Source organism: Bos mutus, chromosome 19 (assembly GCF_027580195.1).
Source record: "Bos mutus isolate GX-2022 chromosome 19, NWIPB_WYAK_1.1, whole genome shotgun sequence".
In the NCBI taxonomy this organism is placed as follows: Eukaryota; Metazoa; Chordata; class Mammalia; order Artiodactyla; family Bovidae; genus Bos; species Bos mutus.
Window position 1 is genome coordinate 38,126,342 of NC_091635.1, and position 24,360 is coordinate 38,150,701.

General features: G+C 52.4%; 1 protein-coding gene across 5 annotated transcripts in view; it reads right to left on the bottom strand.

Moving 5' to 3' along the window:
• Nucleotides 1-24,012, bottom strand: part of ENDOV (endonuclease V) — a 79,649-nt gene extending 55,637 nt beyond the window's left edge. Inside the window, exons 1-10 of one of the 5 annotated variants that reach the window (XM_005907640.3) lie at nt 23,916-24,001; nt 23,438-23,609; nt 16,621-16,755; nt 16,373-16,412; nt 15,073-15,185; nt 14,143-14,211; nt 13,703-13,831; nt 11,069-11,142; nt 10,243-10,301; nt 8,476-8,677 (exon numbers count right to left, since the gene is read on the bottom strand). In XM_005907640.3, the coding sequence (XP_005907702.2) occupies nt 8,628-8,677; nt 10,243-10,301; nt 11,069-11,142; nt 13,703-13,831; nt 14,143-14,211; nt 15,073-15,185; nt 16,373-16,412; nt 16,621-16,755; nt 23,438-23,609; nt 23,916-23,971 (897 nt within the window). In that variant the 5' untranslated portion in view covers nt 23,972-24,001 and the 3' untranslated portion in view covers nt 8,476-8,627. Of the gene's footprint in view, nt 1-7,548; nt 8,678-10,242; nt 10,302-11,068; nt 11,143-13,702; nt 13,832-14,142; nt 14,212-15,072; nt 15,186-16,372; nt 16,413-16,620; nt 16,756-23,437; nt 23,610-23,915 lie in introns of those variants that run through there. The other 4 variants (XM_070390214.1, XM_070390213.1, XM_070390216.1 and 1 more) reach the window with 4 other exon arrangements.
• Between the last annotated feature and the right edge of the window lie 348 nt (nt 24,013-24,360).

A 24,360-nucleotide genomic window follows, 5' to 3' on the forward strand; every position in this document is an offset into this window, starting at 1 on the left:
GGGAAGGGTGGGCTGAGGACCCCAAGAGCTTGGTCTTTACCTCTGCTTTGCCCTCCCCAGCCCAGGCGCAGAGTCTGATAGCCCATGGGTAGCCAACAGAGCACTAGAGGGCCAGCCCAGCCTGGGGGAGGGAATTGCTGGAGGGCTGCAGGGCCCCACCCACTGAGGTGAGGTGGTACACACACTCTTCCACCCTCAGCAAAAACAGGAAAAGAAACTGGCTAGGTCTGGAGCCCTATGGACTCTGACTTGACATTAGCTAGATTTTCCTGATTCTGGAAAGAATTAGAACATTTCAAGGATCTGCACATGGGGCTGCTAGCTGCCAAGCCCTTATCTTGTTCATGGGCTCGTGCCCAGTGTCCTGTGTGAGACGTGACAGGGAGAGAGGTGAAACTGTCTTAGGCTGGTGTCAGCCAGCCCGCCTGGGGCAGAGGGATGGAGAGCTTGGCCTCCGAGGACCCCATTAACTGAGACCCCAGAAGCCACGACAACTAAACTCACTCCCAAGCCCTGCAGCACCCCTCTCTCCCCCACCCTTACCCTTGTTTTTCTCCCCTCCTCCCAGCACCCACACGGTGCAGGCAAGCACAAGCACTGGCACACACGCACGCCCCCGGGCCGCCTCTGCTCCCCTCACATCTTGCATTTGTTTTGCTTCAGCAGGGCTCGAATGGGGACACGCTGCACTCTCACAATTGGCAGCTTGCTCCGATCCCCCCGTGCCCCGCCATGGAGGTGCCATATGTCAGTGTCATGAATAAGCATGAGGCTCCATGGCTGGGGGGCTGGGAAATGGCAGCTGCCAATCACCAGCTGAGCAGACATGGGGTAGGGGCTACCATGGAGTGGGTCACCACTACCAGAGGGGTGAGCCAGGTGGGGGGATGGCATGGGCAGAGGCATGGAAAGAGGGTGGGATTGGAGCATGGTCCCTGGTCCTCACCAGGGGGACACATCTCTAGGTGACCACTATGCTTTCCTGAAAACAAGCAAAACCCAAAAGGCAGGGTGTGACCGTGTGGGGGTGTCCAGAGTCCACGAGCCCTGCCTCTCAGCCTTGTCTCTGCCTGTGGGCCCGCTGGCCAGCTCACACCACCTCCTCCAGAATACCCTCCTCCTGGGCCAAATGCCTCAACTTGTGCCTCTCCCCAGCACGTGCTCCATCCGAGCCTCCCACTAGAGAGCAGGGGACCCAGGCTGCACCTGCAGGGAGGAGGATGGAGACCCAAACTCAGCACCTGCGCTGGGCCAGGAACATCTACAACAGGGCCCCTTTCACTCTCACAAAACTCCTGGGAACTGGGATTATTAGCCCCATTTTACAGGTAAGAAAACAGGCTTAGAAAAGTTTTAAGCAACTGTCTCCAAGTTTTACGGCTCAAGAGTCAGGTAGCTGAATTCTGCTCAGGTTTGCCAGTACATTGCCAGAGGCTCCGAGCACTTGGCCCAGGGTGCTGTTCTGTGTCTGCACTGCCCTGGGTGCCTGCCACCTGACTGCCACCCAGGGCCTGGTCACTCCTCCTTTACCTCCCTGCCCTGCCCTCACCCCTGTAGAGTTTACCCTTCCCTGAGGATGCTCTTATCATGCATCTCGGATCCTGCAGAGGCCACACAAGTCATGGGCGCCTGCACATTTGTGTTTTCCCAGCACTGTCCCACCCCTTGACCAGCAGTGACTAATTCAGGCCCGACGCAGCAGGTGGCTGTGGAATGAATGAAGGAATGGACAGAGTCAGGCTGCAAGAGAGCCACGCTCTGAGTGCACCAGCATGACTACAGAAGTGTGTCCCGGGGAGATGGAGGCCAGGCCCGGCCCGCCCCACACCCCAGACCCTTTTTCTCATTCCCAGCCCTGCTGGAGGCTGAGGCAGGCGATTGCGTGGCCTGGATCGGATTAACTGCTCTGAGTTAACTGGCTGTCCCTCGCCGCCAGCATGACGGATCCTGCTTGACATTTCCCTAGATAGTTAATTGATACCCAAGTAATTTGTCATGGAGACCTCGTTATATGCCAACTGGGTCCCCTAAGCCATTAACGTCTGTGCCCCAGAAACAAGATTGGCAAGTTAATAATGAAGCCTTAATCATGCTATTCCCTGCTGGCATGGGAAGAGAATTACCCGGAGACAAGATGGGGTGCTGCTGGGAAGAGATGGTGCTTTCTGAGGGATTTAGGAATGGAATGTCCTGAGAGAGCCTGGCATCCCCTTCCCTGTTTCCCCAACCAGGTGTGCCTTCTTCTGATGACAGTGCTCTCACTGTCCACAGAGGAATTACCCTCCATGAGGTGGGCTATGGCTGACTCCACTCCCTGGCTCCAGGTTGGACACCTGGTCCCCCCTCCCTTCCAGCCACAGTGATCAAATCAAGCAATGATCACAGTCCATCCAGAACCTAGGCCTGGGGCTTTTAAGTGGAGCCTTTGCGACAGAGGGACACACTTCACCCAGGAACACTACAGGGGAGAAAGAAAGCCTGGGCTGCTGCCAGCTATCCAGCATCCAGAGGGGAGGCCCCCTGGGTCAAAGGGACAGGGCAGACGTGTGTTGCAGCCAGGCCACACATAGCCAGCTCTGCCCTGGAGTGAACTAACAAGCCCCTGTTATTAGCTTAAGGTGGTTTAAGTTGGGTTTTGTCACATGTAATCCAGAGAGTTCTCAGCTCAAACACCTACAGGCCCTTACTTCAGGATTCAAGCTTGTCTGCAGAGCCCAGGTGAGGTCTGCTCACAAGAGTGAGAAGTCCCGGGCAGGAAGACAGCCCAATGCAGAAAGGCAAGGCCTGGACAGAGGGGATCCCGGTGGAAGAGGAGGAAAGCTAGAGTAGAGGCCATCCAGCATCTCGGGTTGGCAGCCCAGGCTGACATGATGGCATTGAGTTCAGCACTGTGGACAGCAGTGGCTTTCCCCAACATAACACTGAAGGCCCAGAGGAGGAAACAGAGATTTCCCACCCACCTAGGAGACACAGGACAATGAGGTTCATCTTGAGGCTGTGGACAGACTCCTGAAAGATGTCACAGTGTCCTGTGTCTTGAAACAAAGACTCTTCTGGGTACTTAAAAATTCCCCTTTCCTGGTCTTGCCAGTTTCTAGGGTGGTGTTAGGGTGGAGCTGTAGTTCTGAAGAAGAAATCAGATAATGCATCCATTATAACAAAGGAGCCCACATAGGAGTGAGATGAGGGTGAGAGAGGTCCCTGGTGCTGGATGTGCATCAGGTATACCAGGCAACTTAGGCAGGTGGGTACAGAAGGAGTGACACGATACTAGTTATGCTTTGGCGGACTAAAATATTATTCAGAACAAAGGTATATTCTCTCATAGTTTCTGAGGGGTAGGAACCTGGAAGCAGACGGGCTAGCTGGTTCTGGCTCAGCATCTCTTATGAAGTTGTAGTCAAGACAATGGCCAGGGCTGGGGGCACCTGAAGGCTTGATAAGGGCTGGGGGGTGAACTTCCAAGATGGTGCCCTTATATGGTGACTGGCAGGTAGGATCAGTTCTCTGCCATGTGGACTTCACAGAGCAGTTTATAACACGGCAGCTGACCTCTCAAAGTGAATGATGAGCGGGAAAAGGGAGGGTGGGGACACCATCAAGAAAAAAGTCCCAGTGTGTTTTAGGCCTAGCATCAGAAGTGACACACCTTCACTTCCGCACCTTCATACAGGTCACACAGATGGACCTAGTTCAACGTGGCCAGGGGGTTCTATCAGCCCCAAGAGGCCATCTTGGAAGCTGGCTACCACAGGCTCCAAGAAAAAAAATAAATTCAAGATGGCCTGATGCTTTTAATGTACCAAAAAGGGATTTATATTTCTATTGCAGAGTTTGAGAATAACTAATGGATACACAGAAAATAACCAAGCCCAAAACATAAGGCAATTATCAAGTGCAGGAAAAACAAGAGGTTGTACAAAAATGGAGATACAACTACATTACATTACTCAGCTATGAATAGTATGTGCAAAGAAAGAATAATGCAGACATTGAATTCTGACTCAGTGAAAATGGGAAGACGGAAGGAAAATGTGTGGGGGGCTATGTGAGAGGAAACAAACTCTCAACTCCCATAGCAGGAAATCAATGGATAATTTCTAACTCTAGGGGAAAGAAGAAGGAAGAGGGAAAAAAAAAAAGAAAGGCAACATTAGCATGGAATTTAGAAGTAAATATGAAAAAAAACAACCCCCACACCAAAAAAAGAAAGGAAGAAAAAGAAAAAAAACCTAAAAACTGAAATAACAAAACTTTGCATTTGAGCAGGGGAAGTCAAGAAAGGAGAGGAGTGGGTGGGTTAGGATCTACTGGATTTTCATTACTGTTTGACTATTTAAACTATGCATATTTAAAACCCTGGTTTTTTTAAAAACACACACACACAACAAAACACCAAAACACCAGTGCAATTTAAGTAACTAAAAGACAAAAATACTCCAGCCTGCTCTCCACTCCCAGCTCTCCATTGGGCACCTGCAGCCCTGAGAAAGGGCCTAGGGAGCTGTGTCTTCTTCCTAGAAAGAACCCCCGACCCACACCCCATGTGCTGCAGTCCTCCCCTGCTCCACCACGAGCCTCTAGCGGTCTCCTCAGTCTCTCTCTGAGTTAATGCAGGTTGGCTTACCTGTCTGTCTTGGGACTGCATTCTTCCTCCACTAGCCTGCCTCCCACCTTCCCTGCCCCCTTCCCAGGTCTTCTGCTGGTTGGGTGGAGAGGAATCAGATTGGGGGGGGCACCCAGCCCTGTCCACGAGCAACAACTGTGCCCCTGGCCCCTCCAGCCTGCATTCCCTACCTGCCCCCAGTGCTGCCCATCATGGTACGAAACCCAGAAGTTGTTCCTGTTTCCCAGGGAGGTGAAATGGGGATAGTGGGCTGTGCTCCATCATTTCTATGACACCTCTCATAATTACCCAGTGTACTATTCATTTGGATGTCAGCGCTGCCGCATGCCTGTGTCTTTAATTAATAATTTGGTAAAACTCCATGCAGAGCCTCGCCAGGGCAGTGCAACAGGGACTACTGGGGCTGGGCCAAACCTGCAGCGGGTGGGCCAGGCTGATGAGGACCCCCACCTCTCCCGACCCAGCAAGTGCAGAGGCCTTAGGCTGGAACCCAGAGCCCTGCTTCCTTGTCCCCAGGTGTTCCCATCAGACCACAGAGCCCCAGGTGAAGCCCCTTAGGGAACCCTTCCAGGGGAGGAAAGCAGACCCCAAGGGCTGTGTGTGTACCAGTGACTGGGGTCTAAGTTGGGGGATTGGCTCCCCTGCAGCCCAGACTGACCCTTGATCCCTGGAGGGTTGAGACCTTAGGAGTGGGGAGGAGGTATGATCAAAGGGGCCAAGGAGCCTGGCTCAGACACAAGCTCAAACAGGTCAATACTTGTGATCAGAAAGGCACAGGGAAGGGATCCTTGGGGCAGCTAGGAACATGGTTGGGCCTCCTCCCTGTGGCCTGGCCTTGATCCGATCACAAAGAACTCCCAGGCCTGGGTGTCCTCTGTTCCTGACTGTTCCAAAAGTAGGGAGGGTGGGCAGACTAGGATCCTGGAGGCAGGTGCTATGAGGGCCCTGGATGTGACCTGAAATGGCCAGGCCTGCCCACCAGCTCGTGGTAGCTTCCAGGCTCAGCCCCTGGGCACCTGGGAAAGGGGCACAGAGGCTGCCAGGCTAACAGGAAGATCTATTTGGATCTGATTTGAATTATTGAGTGTTTCGAGACTTATTCTTGGTTCTGGGGCAGGCTGTGGTCTGCGAAGATGGATATCATTTCGGCCCTATTTTTAAGGCTCTGTGGGAAGGAGCCCAGACGCCACTGCACTTAAGGCTCCTGTGCAGCCTTCTGCAGGGCAGAGCCCCTGGGGGCAGGGGGAGAGGCAGGCAGGACATGCCACCGCCAAGCCCCCGCCCCATTCCCACTGCTTTCCTGCTCTCCCGTGAATGACCCCAGCCAGCAGGCCCTCAGACTCCACGTTGGCCCCCTTCAGTTGCTTCAGCGCCACCCCCATCTTTCCAACCCCTCCACATGAACTCCCAGCTTGGCCTACCCCTCCAAGATGCTCAGGCTATATCCACACCCACCACCCTGGCGTGAGCCAGGGATCCCAGCAAGCTGCTGACATGTTCTCTCTCTTCCTCTCATCTCTGATATGGCCTTGGTGTGGCCAGGAGACAGGACCAAGGGGCCAATGGGTCCGAGAACTGCTACAGAGTCTCTTCCTCCAGGCTGTAGCTGAAACTAGTCCCTTTAATTTCAGATGCCCACCCCACCCCCACCTCCACCCATAAGCCTTCCATGACAGGCTTAAGCCCCCACTCAGCCCACCCAATCTCTGCTACCCTTCAACTGCTTCGCCTGGAACCTCTGAGGTCAGGCCAGGATTTAGGTGGGGCCATAATTAGATTCTGATGGGGTGGGATTTATAGTCTTTGGGGCTTGTGGGAAGAGATGGAAGCCCTTGAAAGCAGAGCTAGGTTGAGTCCTGACTGTCTGAATCTTGCAGGGGACCCTGCCCTCCCACTCCTCACTCAAGCCAGGGGCACTACAGAGGCATTGTGAGGGTGGGGAGAGCACTCCTTAGAAAAACCACTCACTGCCAGACTGACCCAAACTGCTAAAATCAGTAAATAAAGTGGAAATACTACTATCAACTTTATAGAAATAGAAAATTTCACAAACAATTGTATGCCACCAACACACTAGACAATCTAGATGAAATGGACAAATCCCCAGAAACACACAAACTATCAAGTGATTCAAGAACAGAAAATTTTCATAGACCGATAACAAAGAGATTGAATCAGTAATCAAAATCCTCCCAACAAAGACAAGCACAGGGTCAGATGGCTTCACTGTGATTTTACCAAAGGTTTAACAAGAATCAACACCAATCCTTCTCAGACTCTTCCAAAGAAGAAAAGAGGAGGGAACACTTCTAACTATTCTATGATGCCAGTATTACCCTCTATCAAAGCCAAAGACATCACAAGATAAGAAAACTACAGACCAGTATCCCTTATGAATATAGATGTAAAAGCCCTCAACAAAATACTAGCAAATCAAATTCAGCGGCATAGAAAAAGGATTATACACTATGACCAAGAGGGATTTATTCCATAAATGCAAGAGTGGCTCAAAATATTAAAGTCAATCAATCTAAGACATCACATTAACAGAGTGAAGGAAAATGGTCATTTCAAAGGTGCAGAAAAACATTTGATAAATCCAACACCCTTTCATGATAAAAACACAGAGAAACTAGGAATAGAAGGAACTTTCTCAAGCTGATAAAGGTTGAAAACCCCACAGCTAACATCATACTCTGTGGTGAAAGACTGAAAGCTTTCTCCCCCAAGATCAGGCACCTGTCTCTCTACCCCTGGAACAGATAGATTCAGAGGAAAGGAAGAAATAAAACTTTCTCTATTCGCATAAAACATGATCTTATATATAAAACCCTTAAGGAACACATACATACATACATACACACATACATACGCACACACACATTAGTGCTAGTAAATGAGTACAGCAAAGTTGCCAGATAAAAGATACAAAAATAGTTGTATTTTTATACACTTTCAATGGGCAATTCAAAAATAAAACAGTAGCATCAAAAACAATAAAATACTTATTAATAAATTTTACCACAGGAAGGACAAGACATGTTCAAGGAAAATCACAAGACATTGTTAAAAGTAATTAAAGAAGATATAAATAAGTGAAAAGATCCTGAGTTCAGTGACTGGAAGAGGTAATACTGTTAAGACAGCAGTGCTCTCCAAATTGATCAGTGCGATCACTATCATAATTCTAACTGCCTTTTTTGGGGGGCAGAAATGGACAAGCTGGTTCTAAAATTCATATGGAATTACAAAAGACCAAAATATCAGTATGCAAAAATTACCTCAAAATGGGTCAAAGATCTAAATGTAAGAGCTGAAACTACAAAACTCTTGGAGGAAATTTTTGTGACATGAGATTAGGCAATGGTTTCATGGTTATGACACCAAAGCACAAGCAACAAATGAAAAATAGATAAACTGAACTTCATCAAATTTTAAAACCTTCACTCAAAGGACGCAATCAAAAAAATGAAAGGCGACTTCCCTGGCAGTTCAGTGGTTAAGACTCTGCATTCCAATGCAGGGGCTGTGGGTTTGATCCCTGGTTGATCTCAGGCTGTCCCTGTCTCTGACCACTAATGCCTCAGTGTGGAGCCCAGATGGTGCTGTACACCCCCCATTCTTCATTCACTGGGAAATGACTGTGCCCCCGCCGGCATGGACTCCACGTGGATCCTCACACTCAGTCCCCCAACTGGATCAAACAAGTGCTCAGATCCTCGCAGGACACAGACCCGAGGCAGGAGGGGCACTGCCAGCACAAGGGAGTCAGAAGCCACAGGTACTGAGGTGCAGGTTCCAAAGCCACAATATGCCAGACCCTGGGGTGAGTGGGCAGATGGCCCAGGGCCTGCTAGGGAGGGTGTGGTGAGGTGGGGCTCCCTGTGAACCCCCAGCTGTGATGAGCAGGTATTTTTTTCAGTCCCAGGACTGGGTGGACAGTGGAAGCAGAGGTGAGAAGAAAGATGTGCCAGTGTGGACATCTGGGGAGGACTGGAGATCAGAACCTGGGACAGGCCTTCCCGCCTGTAGGAGTCCCCTTGGAGGTTCCTGTGGAACATGCCAGAAGTTACTTGCCCAGCAGGCCTTTGAGTGGAGCCCATAAGCATGTGAGTGGCATTCCAGCAGCCCACTTGACCCCAGGAGGTCCTCTGTACCCAGAAGCCCCCCACCCTGGAATGGTCCTGTTTCCTACTGCAATGTCCTAACAATGCCTTATACAGGGCTTCAAGAGCAGAGGTTAAGCAGAAGGGGGGCAGCACCCTGCAAGCCCCAAACAGCTGGATGCCTTGCCCACTTGTCCCCTTTGCTTCTCCTAGGAGCCCAGGCCTGGAAGAGAGCTCCTTTCTCATCATGAATGAAAGGAGACACACCAGAGCAGAGAACGGAGGGAGTGCTAAGACCTGGGGCTTCCCTGGGTTTCTGTGCCAGGCTGTCAAACCTTGACAAGCAGCTCCTTGAGAGGCAGCATAAATGGCAAGAAAGGCCTTCAAAGATTCTTCACATCTCTCGGCAAAGATCCCAGAGTTCTTAGGGAACCTGGGGGCCTGGGGGTGAGCTGGCAGGTGGAGGACTGGGGGCTGTGGGTGGAGCCATGTGCCCTTCTGGGATTTAGCTCACATCGAGGGGCATGGCAGGTCAGGGGCCAGAGTCAGGGATGAGGCAGAGCTGCTTCCCAAGGTGGAGATGCCTTTTGAGGCTGGGCCTCTGGGTGAAGAGGCTGGCAGGGCAGAGTGCGTCAGGTTGGCAGGGATGGGGGAGAGCCATTGGCACTTGAACGCAATGGGCTGCCCACCCTCACAGACCCTGGCCAGGACAACAGACGCCAACACCCACCCCTTCTGGCATCAGTTCCAGCCCTCCGCCTGGCACCCATCCCTTCAGCCTAAACTGCCCCTGTATGTCTCCTCCAAGCTCAGCCTCTTCCAGGCTAAGATGCAGCTCTTCTGCCCTTCTCCTGGCCCTGCATGTGCCAGAAGCAGACAGGCTGAAGACCGGCAGGGCAGCCAGGGGCCAAGCCCAACAGCAGCCACCCCAGTCTAGACCCTCCCTGGGCAAAGTAGGAGTGGCTTGGGTCGGCAGGGAGCTGGGTCCTGGTTTATAAATGATCTCGAAGCAAAAGCAGCACGTGCACTCAGAGGAGCAGATAGGCCAGGAGAAGGTGTGGATGTATGCATAGTTTGGCAGCCAGAAGCCCACCTGGGCACTTTCAGAACAGAACACAAAAACACCAGAAAACTCCCTGTGAACCTTGAATCCCTTCCTGTGCTCTTGGGAAATTAATGTCACGGGTTCTCTGGATCTGGTGCCCTACCATGTGAGCTGTGTTCCAGTGAGCTTGCTCTGGGCCCCCAGGCCCCATGACCACAGAAGGGGAAGGTGGCCAGCCCAGTTCATCTGAGAATGGCTCTACCTGCTGCGTCCCCATGTCCTCGGGCACGGGTGCCCTACCTGCTCTGTGGGCCATTCCCTCAGTCCCCAAAGATGAGTTGGAGCAGGAAGCCCAGGAGTCTTCCTGGCATCTAGCTCAGTGCCACCCCCGGCCCTTGCCCTACTGCCCCTGGGTGCCTGGGCCTAGGCGCTTCAGCTCTGGGCTTCAAGGAGCCCGTCCTTACCTGCAGGCTCTTCTGAGACTCCTTGGGGGCACGCCTTTGGCCTTTGTGCCTCCTTGCTCCTGGTAATGACATCCAAGAAATGACAGCATCAAACACCAGAGCCCCCTCACTTCCCAGATGGTCTCTGGAAGCTGAACCAACCTGGATCCTCAGGGGCTTGAGGACCCAGGTCAGAGGGCAAGGCAGATCCTGATGGCCAACCCCTACCCCTGGGAGAGTTCAGGAGTGCCCCTCAGTCCTCAAAGCAGCTTAGCCAAGCGCAGGCCAGGAGGGGAAGGGAACACAGAGGAAACACTGTGCTTGCCAAGGGCTCTGAGCAGGAGAGGACAGGCCTGACATGGGAGCTGCCGGCTGCCACCTCACTGCCTCAGTCTCCTCATCTGCGAAGTGAGCACAGTGCCTGTCTTATGGAAGTGCTGTCAGGATTCAGCAAGCAGCTCCTGCACACACACGGCAGGATGAGAATTACTGTGTACCACACAGGTGAGGGAACAGGCCTGGAGAGAGCAAATGACACAGCTGGTGCAGAACCAGGTTGTGAGCTGAGACCATCTGACTCCCTTGCCCTTTCTGTGAAACCCAAGGGCCTCACAGACAAATGGACCAAGGTAAGCAGGGGGCCGCCAGGGTGGGAGGTAAGCAGTGGATTGTGAGGGTTTCTGGAGAGTCCACACTGGTGCCCAGCATTCTCTACTGTCCCCTTGGGAGCTTTGCGTCTGCTGCTTGGCCCTGCATGTCTGGCCTGAGCTGCAGCACCACAACTGAGAGAGGCCCAGCCACCAGAAATGGCCCCACGCGGGCATGACCCAGCCAGCCCAGCACTCACCTCCCCGACGGTGGGGCAGGGACCCCTTGGACTTCCTGGGTCCTGCGGATGTAGTCTCGGGAGCGGATGTCAGCCTGGGGAGGGGGGCTGGAGTGAGAGGCAGTAGCTGGGGTCCCAAGCTGGCCTCTGGACCAGTCCCCACCCAGAAGGGTGGCCTCTCCTGGGAAAGTCCACAGGGGCCCGGCCTTTAGGACAAGAAGCAGCAGCCCCATCATGTGTGGGTGCCAGGATGCCCAGGCCCTCTGGTCAAGGTGCTTGATGGCCTAAGGGAATTGGCTGGGTGCCCTACTCCTGCTTCAGCTAGCTTTCAGTGGGCTTATAGCTTGTGCTTCCCTGTATGTTTCGCTTGAGCCAATGTTTTTCCTGCTAAAACTCTCTTCTCTGAAGGTTATCTTCAGCCCAGCTTGTCTGTCCCCACTTTTGGTTCATCTGGCTCTCTGGGTAATGTTGGAGAAGGAAATGGCAACCCACTCCAGTATTGTTGCCTAGAGAATTCCATGGACAGACACTACAGTCCATAGGGTCGCAAAGAGTCAGACACGACTAAGCGACTAATGCTTAACGCTGGGTAGTGTTAGCTGTTAACTCTGTCTGTGGGGAAGTGTCTAGAAAGTTCTGCAGAGTCACCAGAATCAAAGGGGGCTTGTGGGCCACAGGCCAGTACCAGACACATCCTGGGGAGAGGGGATCAGGCCTGAGGGGGGCCCCCAGAAACCTTCCACTTGGGTTCTCCCACTGCCTGACCCCATTCTAGGGGGCCTGGCCTCAGGGAGGCCCCTGATCCCACCTCCAATGGGCTTAGCCCCGCTTTGGGCCACAAGACTACAGGACACAACAGCTAATCCTCCTGATTGCTTCTACTTCAAAGTGAATGGGCAAGTGGGCAGGGTGGGCAGCAAGGTATCCAGCGGGGAAAGGCCCTGGAGACGTGAGGCAGTACCACCTCCCTTACCCTAAAGCAGCCTGGCCTGGCCGGGGGACAAAGGGCCTGTGACCAATGGAGCTGGCCTTAAACCCCTCTCTCAGCTTCTCCTCTGAGCTTCCAGAAATAGTCAGGAGGGCAAAATGTACACAGGTGAGTGGGCCCAGGAAGAAGACAGATCAAGAGATAGCCAGTGCCACTGGACAGAACCCCACCCCTTTCCTGGAAGCGACAGAGTGGGTGGGCTCCTGGATGCAGATGTCTGATTTTTCTCAAGAGCACACACACAGTGTTGGCCACCTCTGAGGGGCTGACGGCACTTTATGGGGTATGCCCCCACCTGCAAGGACACAGTGATCATCCACTCTGGGGCAAGGAGAGGTAGAGGGACAAAGACCTGCCCATAGCACCAGCTCAGTGGAGTCCCTGGTTCTGAGAGCCTGGGAAGAAATCTTCGGTCCTCGTTCCCAGCCCCACTCCTGCCTCAACCCCTGCCCACAAGGTTGTACAGGCGGGTGGGAATGGGAAAGGAAAGGTTTTCTGGGGCCAGGACACATGTCACAAGCTTGAGAACCCATGCATTTACAAACCCTGTGTGGGGAGGGAGGGAGTGAGGCTGAGGCTGTGGGCACAGCACGTCTACCTGGAAGCCACCCTAGGAGCCTAGGCTCTGTGGAGCCCTCGGAGCTACCGGCGTGGGCTTAGTCGTGTGCATGCTGCTGCTGCCACCTGGAGGCCACCCTGCACACCAGCAGCCAGGAGGCCCCAAACCCCAGGCTCTCGGGGTGTGCCAAGCAGCTGGTACTGAGCTGAGAGACTGGGCGGGCCCTCAGCCAGGTTGCCTCCAGTTGATGCAGCACAGGCCTCAGACCTTGCTGGGAAGGCAAATGTGACAGAGTTCCCTCCCAAATCACATCCAAAGCCCTGTGGTAAACCTGAAGACCTGCCGCAATGCGCACCGGCTTCCACCTACTCACTCCCCCAGGCCAGGGCTCCAGCCATATGTTTCCCTGAGTTTCTGGGCATCAAACTTCTTCCTGCCCCACGGTCTTTGTAAATGCTGATCCTCGGGCCTGGACTGCCCTTCCCCGCCTCTTCCAGCAGGCCTCTCCCTGAGGGCAGCTTCCCACAGATCCTCGACTCACGGGCTTTCCAGGAACTTGTACCCCCCGGGTACCTCCTTAAGGCCAAGACATCAATGTGGCCCAAGGGTATCTTGCATGAGGTTCTATCTCCTGCACAGCAGACCAAGCTTTTTCTTGGCTGGGCCAACTTGTCCATGAGAGTTCTGATCCCCTTTGGCCCCGAGTTTGTGCTACATGCCTGGTGTGGCCTGATTGGCATTTCTGGCACAAGTCTTCCTCAGTTGTGCCCAGTGGCCCTGCAGGGGCCTCCCAGCTGAGGACAGCTGCTCCCTCCCAGGCCAGCTGGGCAGCTTGGGCCCTCAGGGGCTGGCATTTGAGCTGACATCAGCTGATTCACCCAGTGACCCAGGGTGCAGGAGGCTGAGAGGGTGAAGACAGCGCCAGGCAGGGCAGGGTTCCAGGATGAGTCCTGGGAACTCTGTACCTTCTAGGCCCCTCTCCTCCCCTCCAGGGCCCAATGTGACCCAAACAGACTCTCCCACAGGTGCCTGTGGCAAGCTCTTAAGCCCAAGGGCACAGGAAGAGTAGGTGCTGTGCGCTAGCCCACCCACCTGGCAGCCCACTCACCTGGCGCACAGGCTCCGGGATCCGAAACTTGCAGCAGCTGTGGGTCAGGCGCACAGCTGCCTCCAGGCTTATCTTGTGGCCCACAGAGACATAGAGGGGCTTGGTGCTGTGGTCGTGGCTCCTCAGGGCCTGTGACAGAGAGGGCGAGGTCAGGGCGCTGGGCAGGCTTTGTGGGTGAGAGGACTGACACATCTCAGGTGGCGGGCAGGGGCTTGGGGGACTGGCGGCACCTTCAGGGCACCTTCCTGCTGCTTGTCTTGGGGACAGGATAGGGCCAGTGAGGACCCAGAGGGCCCCTCAGCACAGTTTTGGAGGGGAGGAAGTAAAGATGCAGGGTCAGCCAGAGTGGCAAGGTCTGGGGTACACACATTACACGGGTGCTAACCCAGGGCCCAGCTGAGGGGTCCTTCTCAGCAGGGCACAGGCCCCTGGCCACTTACTCTGCCCAGGACGGTCCCAGAGCCTCCCATCAGAGGAAATGAGTCTCCTCCAGCCTTTAGGAGCTGTATCTGGAAAACAGAGGAAAAAAACAAACTTGAATACCTTTCTCGGTGAAGGGCCGAAGGCAAGCCTGCTCATTTTCAAACCATGAGCAGTTGCTGAGCAAGGAGATGGAAGGGCCCATCCCGTGAGTGGGTCCTGCTTCCAGGCACCACCTACGGCACTGTCCCACCCTGACAAGACGCTCTCCTCAACCCTGTAGCAGAGAAGGGACAGAAGCCCACCTAGTGCTGGGGGTAGGGAAGCGCCAGGATGGTATACACACAGGGCCACAACCTGCTCGAGGCTGCTTATTTCCTGCTGCTTTCTCTCCTTCTACAAATTTGAGCACTTCTGATTCAACCTGACAAACTTTTTCAGGTGGTAGGGACTGGCTCGCTGAGTGGGTCAGGGGCCCCTGTCAACTCAACAAACACGTGCTCCACTCAGGCATAGGGAGCTGGAAGGAAAAGACAGACACAACTGATCCCCGCTCCCAGTCGGCTGTCCAGGTGGGTGAACCATGCATGTCACTGTCCCCCTCTGGAAGGGGTCCCAGAGGACGGGGATGCCCCAGGCAGGTAGGTGCCCCAGTTCCACGCTGGAGGAAAAGCACGGAACGTTGCACAGGCCCCGAATGCCTAGTACCTACAGGCTCTGCTTCCTGTGGGCGCCACAGCAGCACGCAGGTCAGGGTAGACAGAGCAGGAGAGGCAAACGTGTGCCCAGAGGCTGGGAGAGGAGTTCCGGGTCTCCAGAGATGACCCACCACCCACGAGCAACTCTGGTCTCCTCATTCTGCCCAGCGACCCAGGATGGGAAGAGAGTGTCCCAGCGGAGCCAGCCCACAGCAGGGCAGTCTGTGTCCTGCGCCACACAGGCCCCCTCACCTTCTCCTTGTGCAGAGCATTGTTCTCAAGTCCATCCACCTGCAGGAGTTTCTTGGCCACCCCGATGCAAGGCAGGTCTGTGAGGACACCAAGGTGGCAGGCCACCCCAAAACCTGCAGGGGCAAAGGAAGATGAGGCTGGAGCAGTGAGCCCAGCAGTCAGGAGTCGGGGTGAGGGACACACCAGAGCCTCACCGAGCTTCCCATCAACGGAGGCCTATTGGTGGGCAAGGACTAGGGGTTCAGGCCTCAGAGCCCCACCTTGACCTTGAATCTGGCCCTCTGCCCCAACTTCCCAGCTGGCAGGCTGGATGGATGCCTCCCTCCGTCTGACTAGATTAGGAGCCTAATTACAATTAACATGCTCACATGTTTCACCTGCTTCTCCTTTCATTTTCTGGCACGTTCCATCCTCCCCTCCATTTGTGGCTACCTTGAGGCCTCTGGGTCTCTGCCCCAACTGCCCCAGCACTTTGGGGTTCCTGCCAGGAGGCCAGGATAACAGTGACTGGGGTCAAGGCCCAGGGCTGGCCTGCTGGTCCTGCACTAGCATCCAGGGTGGCTCTGGGCCCACAGGCTCCCAGGGCAGGGACTGAAAACACAATGCCACCCCTTCTCAACTCCCTCTCCCTCCAGCTTTGTATCTGAGGATATGACAGCCCCTTCCCCTTGGTGGTTTTCTCCTGGGTCAAAGTTCTCCCGTGTCGGTGGGGCACATGTGTCCGTTCCTGCTTGGTTTCAGGCCAGGGTCCGCCTAGGACACAGGGCAGGTCACCAGTGGGACAGGCTAGCTGAACTCAAAGTGATCAAAGTGAAAGTGTTAGTCGCTCAAGTTGTGTCTGACTCTTTGCAACTTCACGGACTGCAGCCCGCCAGGCTCCTCAGTCCATGGAATTCTCCAGGCAAGAATACTGGAGTGGGTTGACATTCCCTTCTCCAGGAGATCTTCTCAACCCAGAGATCAAACCCAGGTCTCCTGCACTGCAGACAGATTCTTTACCACCTGAGCCACCAGGGAAGTCCCAGCTGAGCTCAAGGTCTATGACTTTTGGTAGCACTGTGTCCAAACTGGGTGGTGGTACCGGAGCTGGGCCAGCACACGTAGTGGGGACAAGCAGGAAAGAGGTAGGGGTGAAGAGAAGCAGGGGCTCTTTACTAGGGGATCTTGCCAAGGAAAGCAAAACCAGAAGGAGTTGCAGGGCCAGGCTAGGGGGCGGAGGGCCCATGGCCTGGTGCAGGCGACTGCCCCCTTCAGGTCCCTCTCCTACAACCCTCCTGGGCCGTCTTGGGAGCAGGATTACCTCGGTGGTGCAGCACCCCATTTCCATCCACAAAAAGGACCTGGAAGAGCCACAGGGGAAAGTCATAGTCAGCTGAAGCACCTCACGTCCATCAGGCTGGGGCATCCCAGAGCAAGAGGAGGGACCCAGTTCTTTAGGTCTTATCCCTCTTGAGGCAAAAGCACTTCTCCAGGAAGTTCATGGAACCTCTCCCTGCAATGCGGCAAGGCCTGCGGAAGGCCTTCCCTCCAGCCCAGTGAGGTACTTGCCTGGGGCATGAGGCGGGGTTCCCTCTGCCGAAGCTGCTGCACTGCATCCACCAGGAAAGGCAACTCTCGGAAGGCCAGGAAGCCCGAAACGTAGGGGGCTGTCAGGGTCACCATTCGGCAGTCCTCATACAGCACCTGCCACCAGACACCTGGTCACCAGGCACCGGGTCACCTCCCCCTGCCCGCCCTCAGCCCTCATCTGTCAATCTTCATCACTCCGTCTCCCAGGCTCACCCCCAAGTCCCCCCTTCCCTTCCTCACTATCTGGGGACACGTGACCCACCCTACAGGTGGGCGGTGGGGATTCAAATGCTGCCATTTCAAAGGCACTGGCCACACCTGGTCTGTACCAGGCCCTCCTCAGGCTGCCTCCTGTGTAAGTCAGAGCTGCTGTCCTCCTGCCCACCCTGCTGCCAGCCAGTCTGGAGGCTCACAGAAGACCAAGCACAAGAAGCACCTGTGAATAAGGCCAGCGTGTCCTATGAGATGGAGCCTCGGGGAAGAAAAGGCCAGGTCTTCATAGAGGCTACACAGCAAGAAGGGCACCTCTTGCTTTATGAAAAGAGAGTGCAAGTATTTCAGACAAAGGACAGGCATGATCTGAGAGGCAGTCTGGAAGAGAACTAGATCCTGAGAGACTGGAGAGTCCAAAAGGAAAAATTCTCAGGTTGCAATTGCAAATAACCCCAGAGAGAGAAAGGGGGTTACCCCCAGAGATGCACTAAAAGGCCTGGCTAATGTTGGGAGGAGTAGGGGCCAGAGGTCTGAGGCAGACCTGCTGGGGACCATCCAGTTTTCACATGCTCTGGCAGGCTGTTCTTCAAACTCAAAGTCCTATCACAGCATGGAAGAGGGGCTCCTGTTCCCACTTGATTAGAATGGTAAAGGACCTGCTCAGAGAACAGGATGGCAGCCCTAAGTCCTTTAACCTTGAGTTTTCATTAGAGCCAGACCTGCTTGAGGTAAAGAATGTTTCCCACTAAGCACACCTCTCCAGAAACCTCGGATATCCTGGATTGTTACTAGCCACCCCACACCCCAATCTCTTGGTGACAGCTTTCAAAATCATATTTTCACCTCTCCCTCTAAGCTGGGTCATAACAGCATGTCCAAGTGAAGATTACTCTAATAGTACTGAGGAAGGGCTGGTTCTTCCAATATTTTTATCAGTGATTCACAGGAGACTCATAAAACTGCCAGTGATTTAGACTGGGCAGGGTCCAGGTGGATGACAGACTGGAGAATTCAATTCCCAGTGACCCCAGCAGGCTGGAGTGCTGAACCCCATGCAACAGAATGACTCTTCACAGGGACACAGGGGAAGTTCAAGTGTGGCCTGAGTTCCCATAGGCTGATGGTGGCTGCTTATGTCTGAATCTCTCTGAACAAGTTCCAGAAACCAAAGATCCACAGAAGAGGAGATAAACCTCCCCTGGCCCCATGCCCACATCATAACCAGGAGACGACAGAGTACAACCATCAGTGTGCACCTACATGTGGAAATAAACAGCCCAGACTCACAGAGCCAGCACTAGGCCCCACACTGGGAAGGCAGGAGGGGATGGGGCAAGGGCAAGGGGTATGGCAGGGCCTACTGGTTGGGAGCCTGATGGAATGAGACCTGGGGGTCAGCTCTGGCTTTACCAGGAAGATGCTGCTCTGGGGAGAAACAGGTGAGCCCTGGGGGCTCAGGGAGAAGACAGTGAGGACAGAAATGTAAGCTCCTTTGGAAACGAGAGTATCAAAGAATCAGAAGACACATTGGCCATCTTTGCTTCAGAAAAGAACACGATTTATTAACATGACTACACTTCACAGTTCAAGACTTAAGAAACCCAACGAGCCACCCAAACTCCCAGCCCTTGAGTTTCCTCTTTAAATATAACTTAAAAGTCAACAGAGAAAGGCAGTACACAAAAACTACAAGAACTCAGAAGGCAACGATCAACGCTTTTGAGCTGATGAAATGCTGCCCCCAACCAGTTGTGCATCAGAGGGAAATTAACAGAGAGCACAACCTGGGAGAAATAAAAACAGAACCATAAAAAAACCTGGCAAGTTAGGAAACCCAGCATATGTATGATTGAAAAAGAGAAACAAAACTGTGGAGCTGAAATAATAAACAGAACTAACACTTAAAAGCACAATCTAAGAAACGTTCCCAAAATAAAAAGTGATCTGACCCCACGCACTGAAAGACCCAACTGGGAACGCGGGGAAACTGACGTGGAAGAGCCAACTCAAGATGTATGTTAGTGGAAAAAAAGTAAACAGGCAACATTGCGGGGAGCCGGTGAGGCATTCTGCTCATGACAAAGGTCATGAGGAAGGAGGCTCGGCATACGCAAAGGCGGGATCGAGCCTCAGGAGTCCCCCCGGATATTCTCGAGCATTTTCCCCCAAAAAACCAGAGTCTGCCTACTTTATTGCTTTGTGCTCTCACCTCTGACTTTACTGGGGGCTGTCCCCTACCACCATCTCTCTCTCTCTCTGTCAAAGAGTTAACTTACAGCTCCAATTAATAAAGTTCCTGGGCAATTAGGAGTGTTTAAATCCAAACCCCTCAGATGGCTCTCTAACTCACCTGACAAGTTTACCCAGACTCCTGCAGCTATGCATACGATTGTTTACAGTCTCCTAGCCTCCAGAGGCACGGGAAGCTTAAGATATTCAAATAGCTTAGAGCCTCTCAGAGAGTTAAAAACTGTCAGAATAAACTAGTAAAGGATTTCATTGATGAGTCAATGCTTGTTGCCAAGTTTTCACATCCCCTGAATTGTATCCTTGAATGTGTATTAATTAATAGTTGGTATATAGAAAAAAATAAGTAGTGGCCTTGGTGTTAGTAACTTTAGACCCTTAAGGTAATAAATTCTTTCTTTGTTGTAAACCCATTACACATCCGCCCTATAGGAATGCAATTTTATCTTTGGAAGATGGTGCCAAACCTTAAAATAATTACTCTTAGAGAAAGTAAGTCTTTGTTGATAAGTCCTTGTCAAGAGTCATAAAATGTTAGTAGGCCTTCTGGCCAGAAGATGATGTAAATCACCTAAACCATTTGTATACGATAAATTTGCAGGAAAGAAACCTTGGTTTTTGATAAGAATCAAAGACTGCTGACTTTGCATCCCCTATTATCCTCTATGTGTAACTTAGGGTATAAAAGCCCCTGTTAAAAATAAAGCTACGGGCCTTGCTCACCAACGCTTGGTCTCCCCATGTCATTCTTTAACTTCCAGCTGAGTCTCCATCTGGAGCGCGGAACCCACCACGCTTACTAATTATGCCTGGGCTTCTAAGACCCACTCGAGAAGGTGTCTAGGGTGAGGCACCTTCCGCTATTCGAGAGGGCGCCTGCGGCCTACGTAAGTGGTGCAAACTTCTTGTCTTGAAGTTTTATTGGTCTCCCGCGTAAACCAAGCTACTCAGCTTCTTTTCTCCACTGAATTTTCCTACTGAGCTATCCTCATTCTATTACTCTTTATATCTTTGATAAATAAATAAATAGTCGCCGACGCCATCTCCCCTTCGAATACCCTGGATCAGCCGGGGCTGGTCCTCGGCACAACATACTGGACCCCCCTCCCCCCAAAAAAAATCCCCACAGTAATCATAATCTACTGGCAACAGTAATTATTTAACATAAAATATGTCAAAGTCTTACAGATCAGAGAACACATTTTAGAGATTAAGGACCACTGGGGAAATGTGTTACGGAAGGGGTGATGGAATTCTGTATGTGCATTCTAAGGTGTGATGATGACACCACTGGTATGCAGAAAAATGTCACTCTAGGACAAGCCTGCTGAGCTCTCATAAGCTCTGGGAGACACTCCTGAATTTCAGTGTGCACAAAGAGAAGACCGCAAAACCAGGTGAATCTTTAGAGGGTGTTCAATGTGTTATTTCAACTTTTCAGTATGTGTGCACATTCTCAAGTTACAAATCTGGGACAGGGAAAAATCAATTGTGCTAGTTAGCATGTGGGCATGATCTGGATGGTCCGTAATCTCTGTGAAGATCTGCAAGTTCCAACCTAAGCTGGCATTAGGCTCACCAACGGATGAACCAAACGGCTGAACTGCACTTGACGTACTCAATTCAGTTCTGGGTGCTGGATATAAAAACGAGCCCTGCTCACTGCAGGCGGGCCAGAGGGCCAGCAGCAAGAGGAGGAGCTGGGAATCACCCCAATGAGACTCAGGAGAACACACAACGGTCTTCAAATAGGAGGGTTTTCAGAGAAGGGCAGGAAAAGTTTGTCCTGTACTATGCACCAGAAAGCAGAAGTAACAAACAAGTACATTTCAGCTCTATATGGAAAAGAACACGCTCTTCCAGTTACGGAATGGGCTCTGTGTGAGGCCACAATTTGTCAGGCACGACAAGAAAAGAGTTTCTGGCTGTGTGAATGGCAGACCAGAGACTCACAGCCTGGGTTTGCTATGGAATCACAGGAAGGATTGTCAAAAAAACCCAAATATCAGTAAATGGAGAGGGGCCCAGGAATCAACAACTTTATTGAGATATAATTTGCTACCGTAAAATTACTTGAAGAGTATAATTCAACCATTTCTGGTATTTACAGAGTCATTCAACCATTGCCATAATCTAACGTTAGAACATTTTAATCTCTCCCAGATAATTCTTATACTCATTAACAGTTACCCTCCATCTCAATCGCTAGACCTTGGCAACCACAATACTACTTTCTGTCTCTACAGATTTGCCTATGAAATCTTATTTCTAAACACACTTCCAGGTGACTCTGATTGCACAGAATCATAGATTGGCATTTGGGAGTCACTGGACCAGACTCTTATAAGAGCATTCCTTAGACTAAGCACCCATAGCATAGGATGGCAAGTGCTGACTACATCCAAGTGCTGGGGTTCTGAAAAAAATACAGTATAACCCTACTCTCGAGAACCTACAGACGGTGGGAAAAACAATATAAACCAATAACTTCTTTTCTTTGAGAGGGGTTGGGAACAACCCCTAGAGAAGGAAATGGCAACCCACTCCAGTATTCTTGTCTGGGAAATCCCATGGACAATGGAACCTGGCAGGCTACAATCCATGGGGTTGCAAAGAGGCAAATACAACTTGGCAACTAAACAAGAAGGACAGACTATTCAAAATGATTACTACAATGAAGGGGAGTTGACTACTGCAATAGGGAGAGTGCTCTGCTAATAGGCTGTAAGATCTGAGAGGATCTCTTAAATCAGTAACTTTATGGGGAACACATGTATACCTGTGGCGGATTCATTTTGATATTTGGCAAAACTAATACAATTATGTAAAGTTTAAAAATAAAATTAGAAAAAAAAAATCAGTAACTTTAATACAGTGTGAGAAGTACTGTAAGAACATATGCAAAACAAAGAGACCTAGGACAAGAAGGTGATTAATTCTGCAGGTAGAGAACGGTACAGAGCGACGGGAACAACTGAATTGAAAAATGAGAAGCTGTCCTAAGAATTAACAGTACCTTAGCATTTACTTTTTGAGGGCTTACCACATGCCCGTTAATTGCTTTCCATACATGATCTCAATTATTCCTCACCAAACTCTGAGTCAGGTATCAATATATTTCTGCTAAATTCTGACTAAAAGCTCTTCGAGTAAAGTGCAAAGACACTGAGGCAGGAAGATGGCAGCTCTGGGAGCAGGCAGAGGAGCATGGAGGGGGAAATGCTGAAGCTGCAGAGCAGAAGTTTCTTTGTCAAGCTCTTCTTCAGCCAAGGCTTCCTGAGCTGTTGACTCCAAAGGAATGGTGGGTGCACTGTTCATTCATTCACATATCTATTTGAGCATCTTCTATGTGCCAGGCATCAAGCTAAGTGCCAAGGCTATAACTGGTGTGCAAGAGAGTACAGTTTCTACTACTGTGGAGTTTACATTCTGGTGCAGGAGACACACAGGCCAATTCTATCCCAGGTGATAAAGAGGAATGAGAGGATGCTGGGAGCAACCCCTGGTCTTGTAGGACGAGGTGGGGGACTTACTGGAGGACCTAAGAGATGAGGAGTTAGCCAGATGAAAAATATTCCAGGAGAGGAAACATCACTGCAAAGGTTAGGCAGGCAGATACAGCGTGGAGTGCTTGAGGAAGCGGAAGTCCTCCAGAATGGGGTGGGTGATGAACACGGCAGGTGGCCAGAGGTGAGCCTACTGTGAGTTATATTAAGCAGGGGTCAGATCATGAAGAGCCTTTATGCCTTGTTAGTGAGTGTTGCTTTTATTTACTGTGCGATCACAGGATGGGCACTTAAGTGTTTTAACTGGACTAGGTGGTGACTGCTCACATTTGCTTTTTAGGAAAACTGCTCTGTTGGCAACATGGAGAAAGGACCCTGGGAAGATTCCGCCTGTCCCCTATGCAAGAGGTGACAGTGGTACAGCCAAGAAGGGGCAGCAGCGATAGAGACAAGGGGACAGACTCCAGTGATTTTAGGTGGTGGGAAAAATGTAGTTAGTGTGTGACCAGCTAAGGGGTATGGGAAGATAAAGATTTCTAGCGTCTTGGGCAACTTGGGGGTATGTTGCTGTGAGTTCCTGAGATGGGGAGCAAAAGATGACTGCCAAACTTGGAGATCATGAGTTAATTTGGATTTAGGTCACAGAATCTAGTCAGTTTTTGCTCCCCTCCTCTTTTCTTCAAAAGCTTTCCAATTTATTAGTGAACTCCCACAAGAGGAGAAGCGGGGTTCTACCCTGGCACTGTTCCCTGTCCAGAGTCCCGCCTCTCTCACTAATGCACCCGGGGACCCAGCGGTGCGGCCCCTGGCCAGAGTCCCCTAGGGGTTACCTCAAGCTCTGGGTAGCTGAGCACCACCAGGGAGGCGCAGGCGCTGCCACTGTCGTCTTTCACAAAAGACACGTCCACGCCCCCGACCCTCTGCAGGCCTGAGAAGGCGGGGTCCCGTTGCCAAGCCTCCGTGTCCCGGTCCACAACACGGGCCTTCAACGAGGCTTGCTCCCTGAGAGTAGAAACAGGTCCAGCGGGCCGCGCGGCCCAGAAGCCCCGCACCCCGCGGTCCAGCTAAGGCCGCCCTCACGCGGATTCCAGGCCCGGGAGTCGAAGCTCTACCAGGGACCCTCCGGGTCTCGAAGTCCCTCCCTCCCCTGGGACCCAGACGCGGTCCCGGAAGCTACAGCCCTTTCGCCCGCAAGCCAAAAGCAGGCCCAGGCCCCTGCGGCCCTAAGTCAGGGGTTATGAGGTCGGAGGTCCGCGGGGAACCACGTCGCTCCAATCCCCGGACTTCGCGCGTCCCCTGCCTCATTACCGTTTCCAATCCAACAAGATCTCCTCAGGCGGTTTTCCAGCCGCCTTTCGGGCCATGCCGCTGCCTGGAGCGCCCCCTTCCTGTAGCGTCACTTCCGGAGCGCCGCGCGCAGGCGCTATGCCTGCGTCGTCGCCGTTGCAGCGTTTGCTGAGGCTCTTGGACACCGCCGTCTGGTGGCCGGAGGCCTAGCTGGGCATTAGCTGCTCCGAAAGAGCGGCAGCCAGCCATCAGAGTTGACCTTCTGACATAGCCGCGGGGAAGGGAAAGTCTTACCCCTCCAGAGCTTCTGACGGCATGTGAAAGTTACACTGACAAACACAGATCTGCAGGAGAAAAGCATGTGTACATATTTTACTGAGTTTCTCCGCGTACCTGCTTACCTTGTGGCTTAGGTGGTAAAGAATCCGCCTGCAATGCGGGAGACCTGGGTTGGGAAGATCTCCTG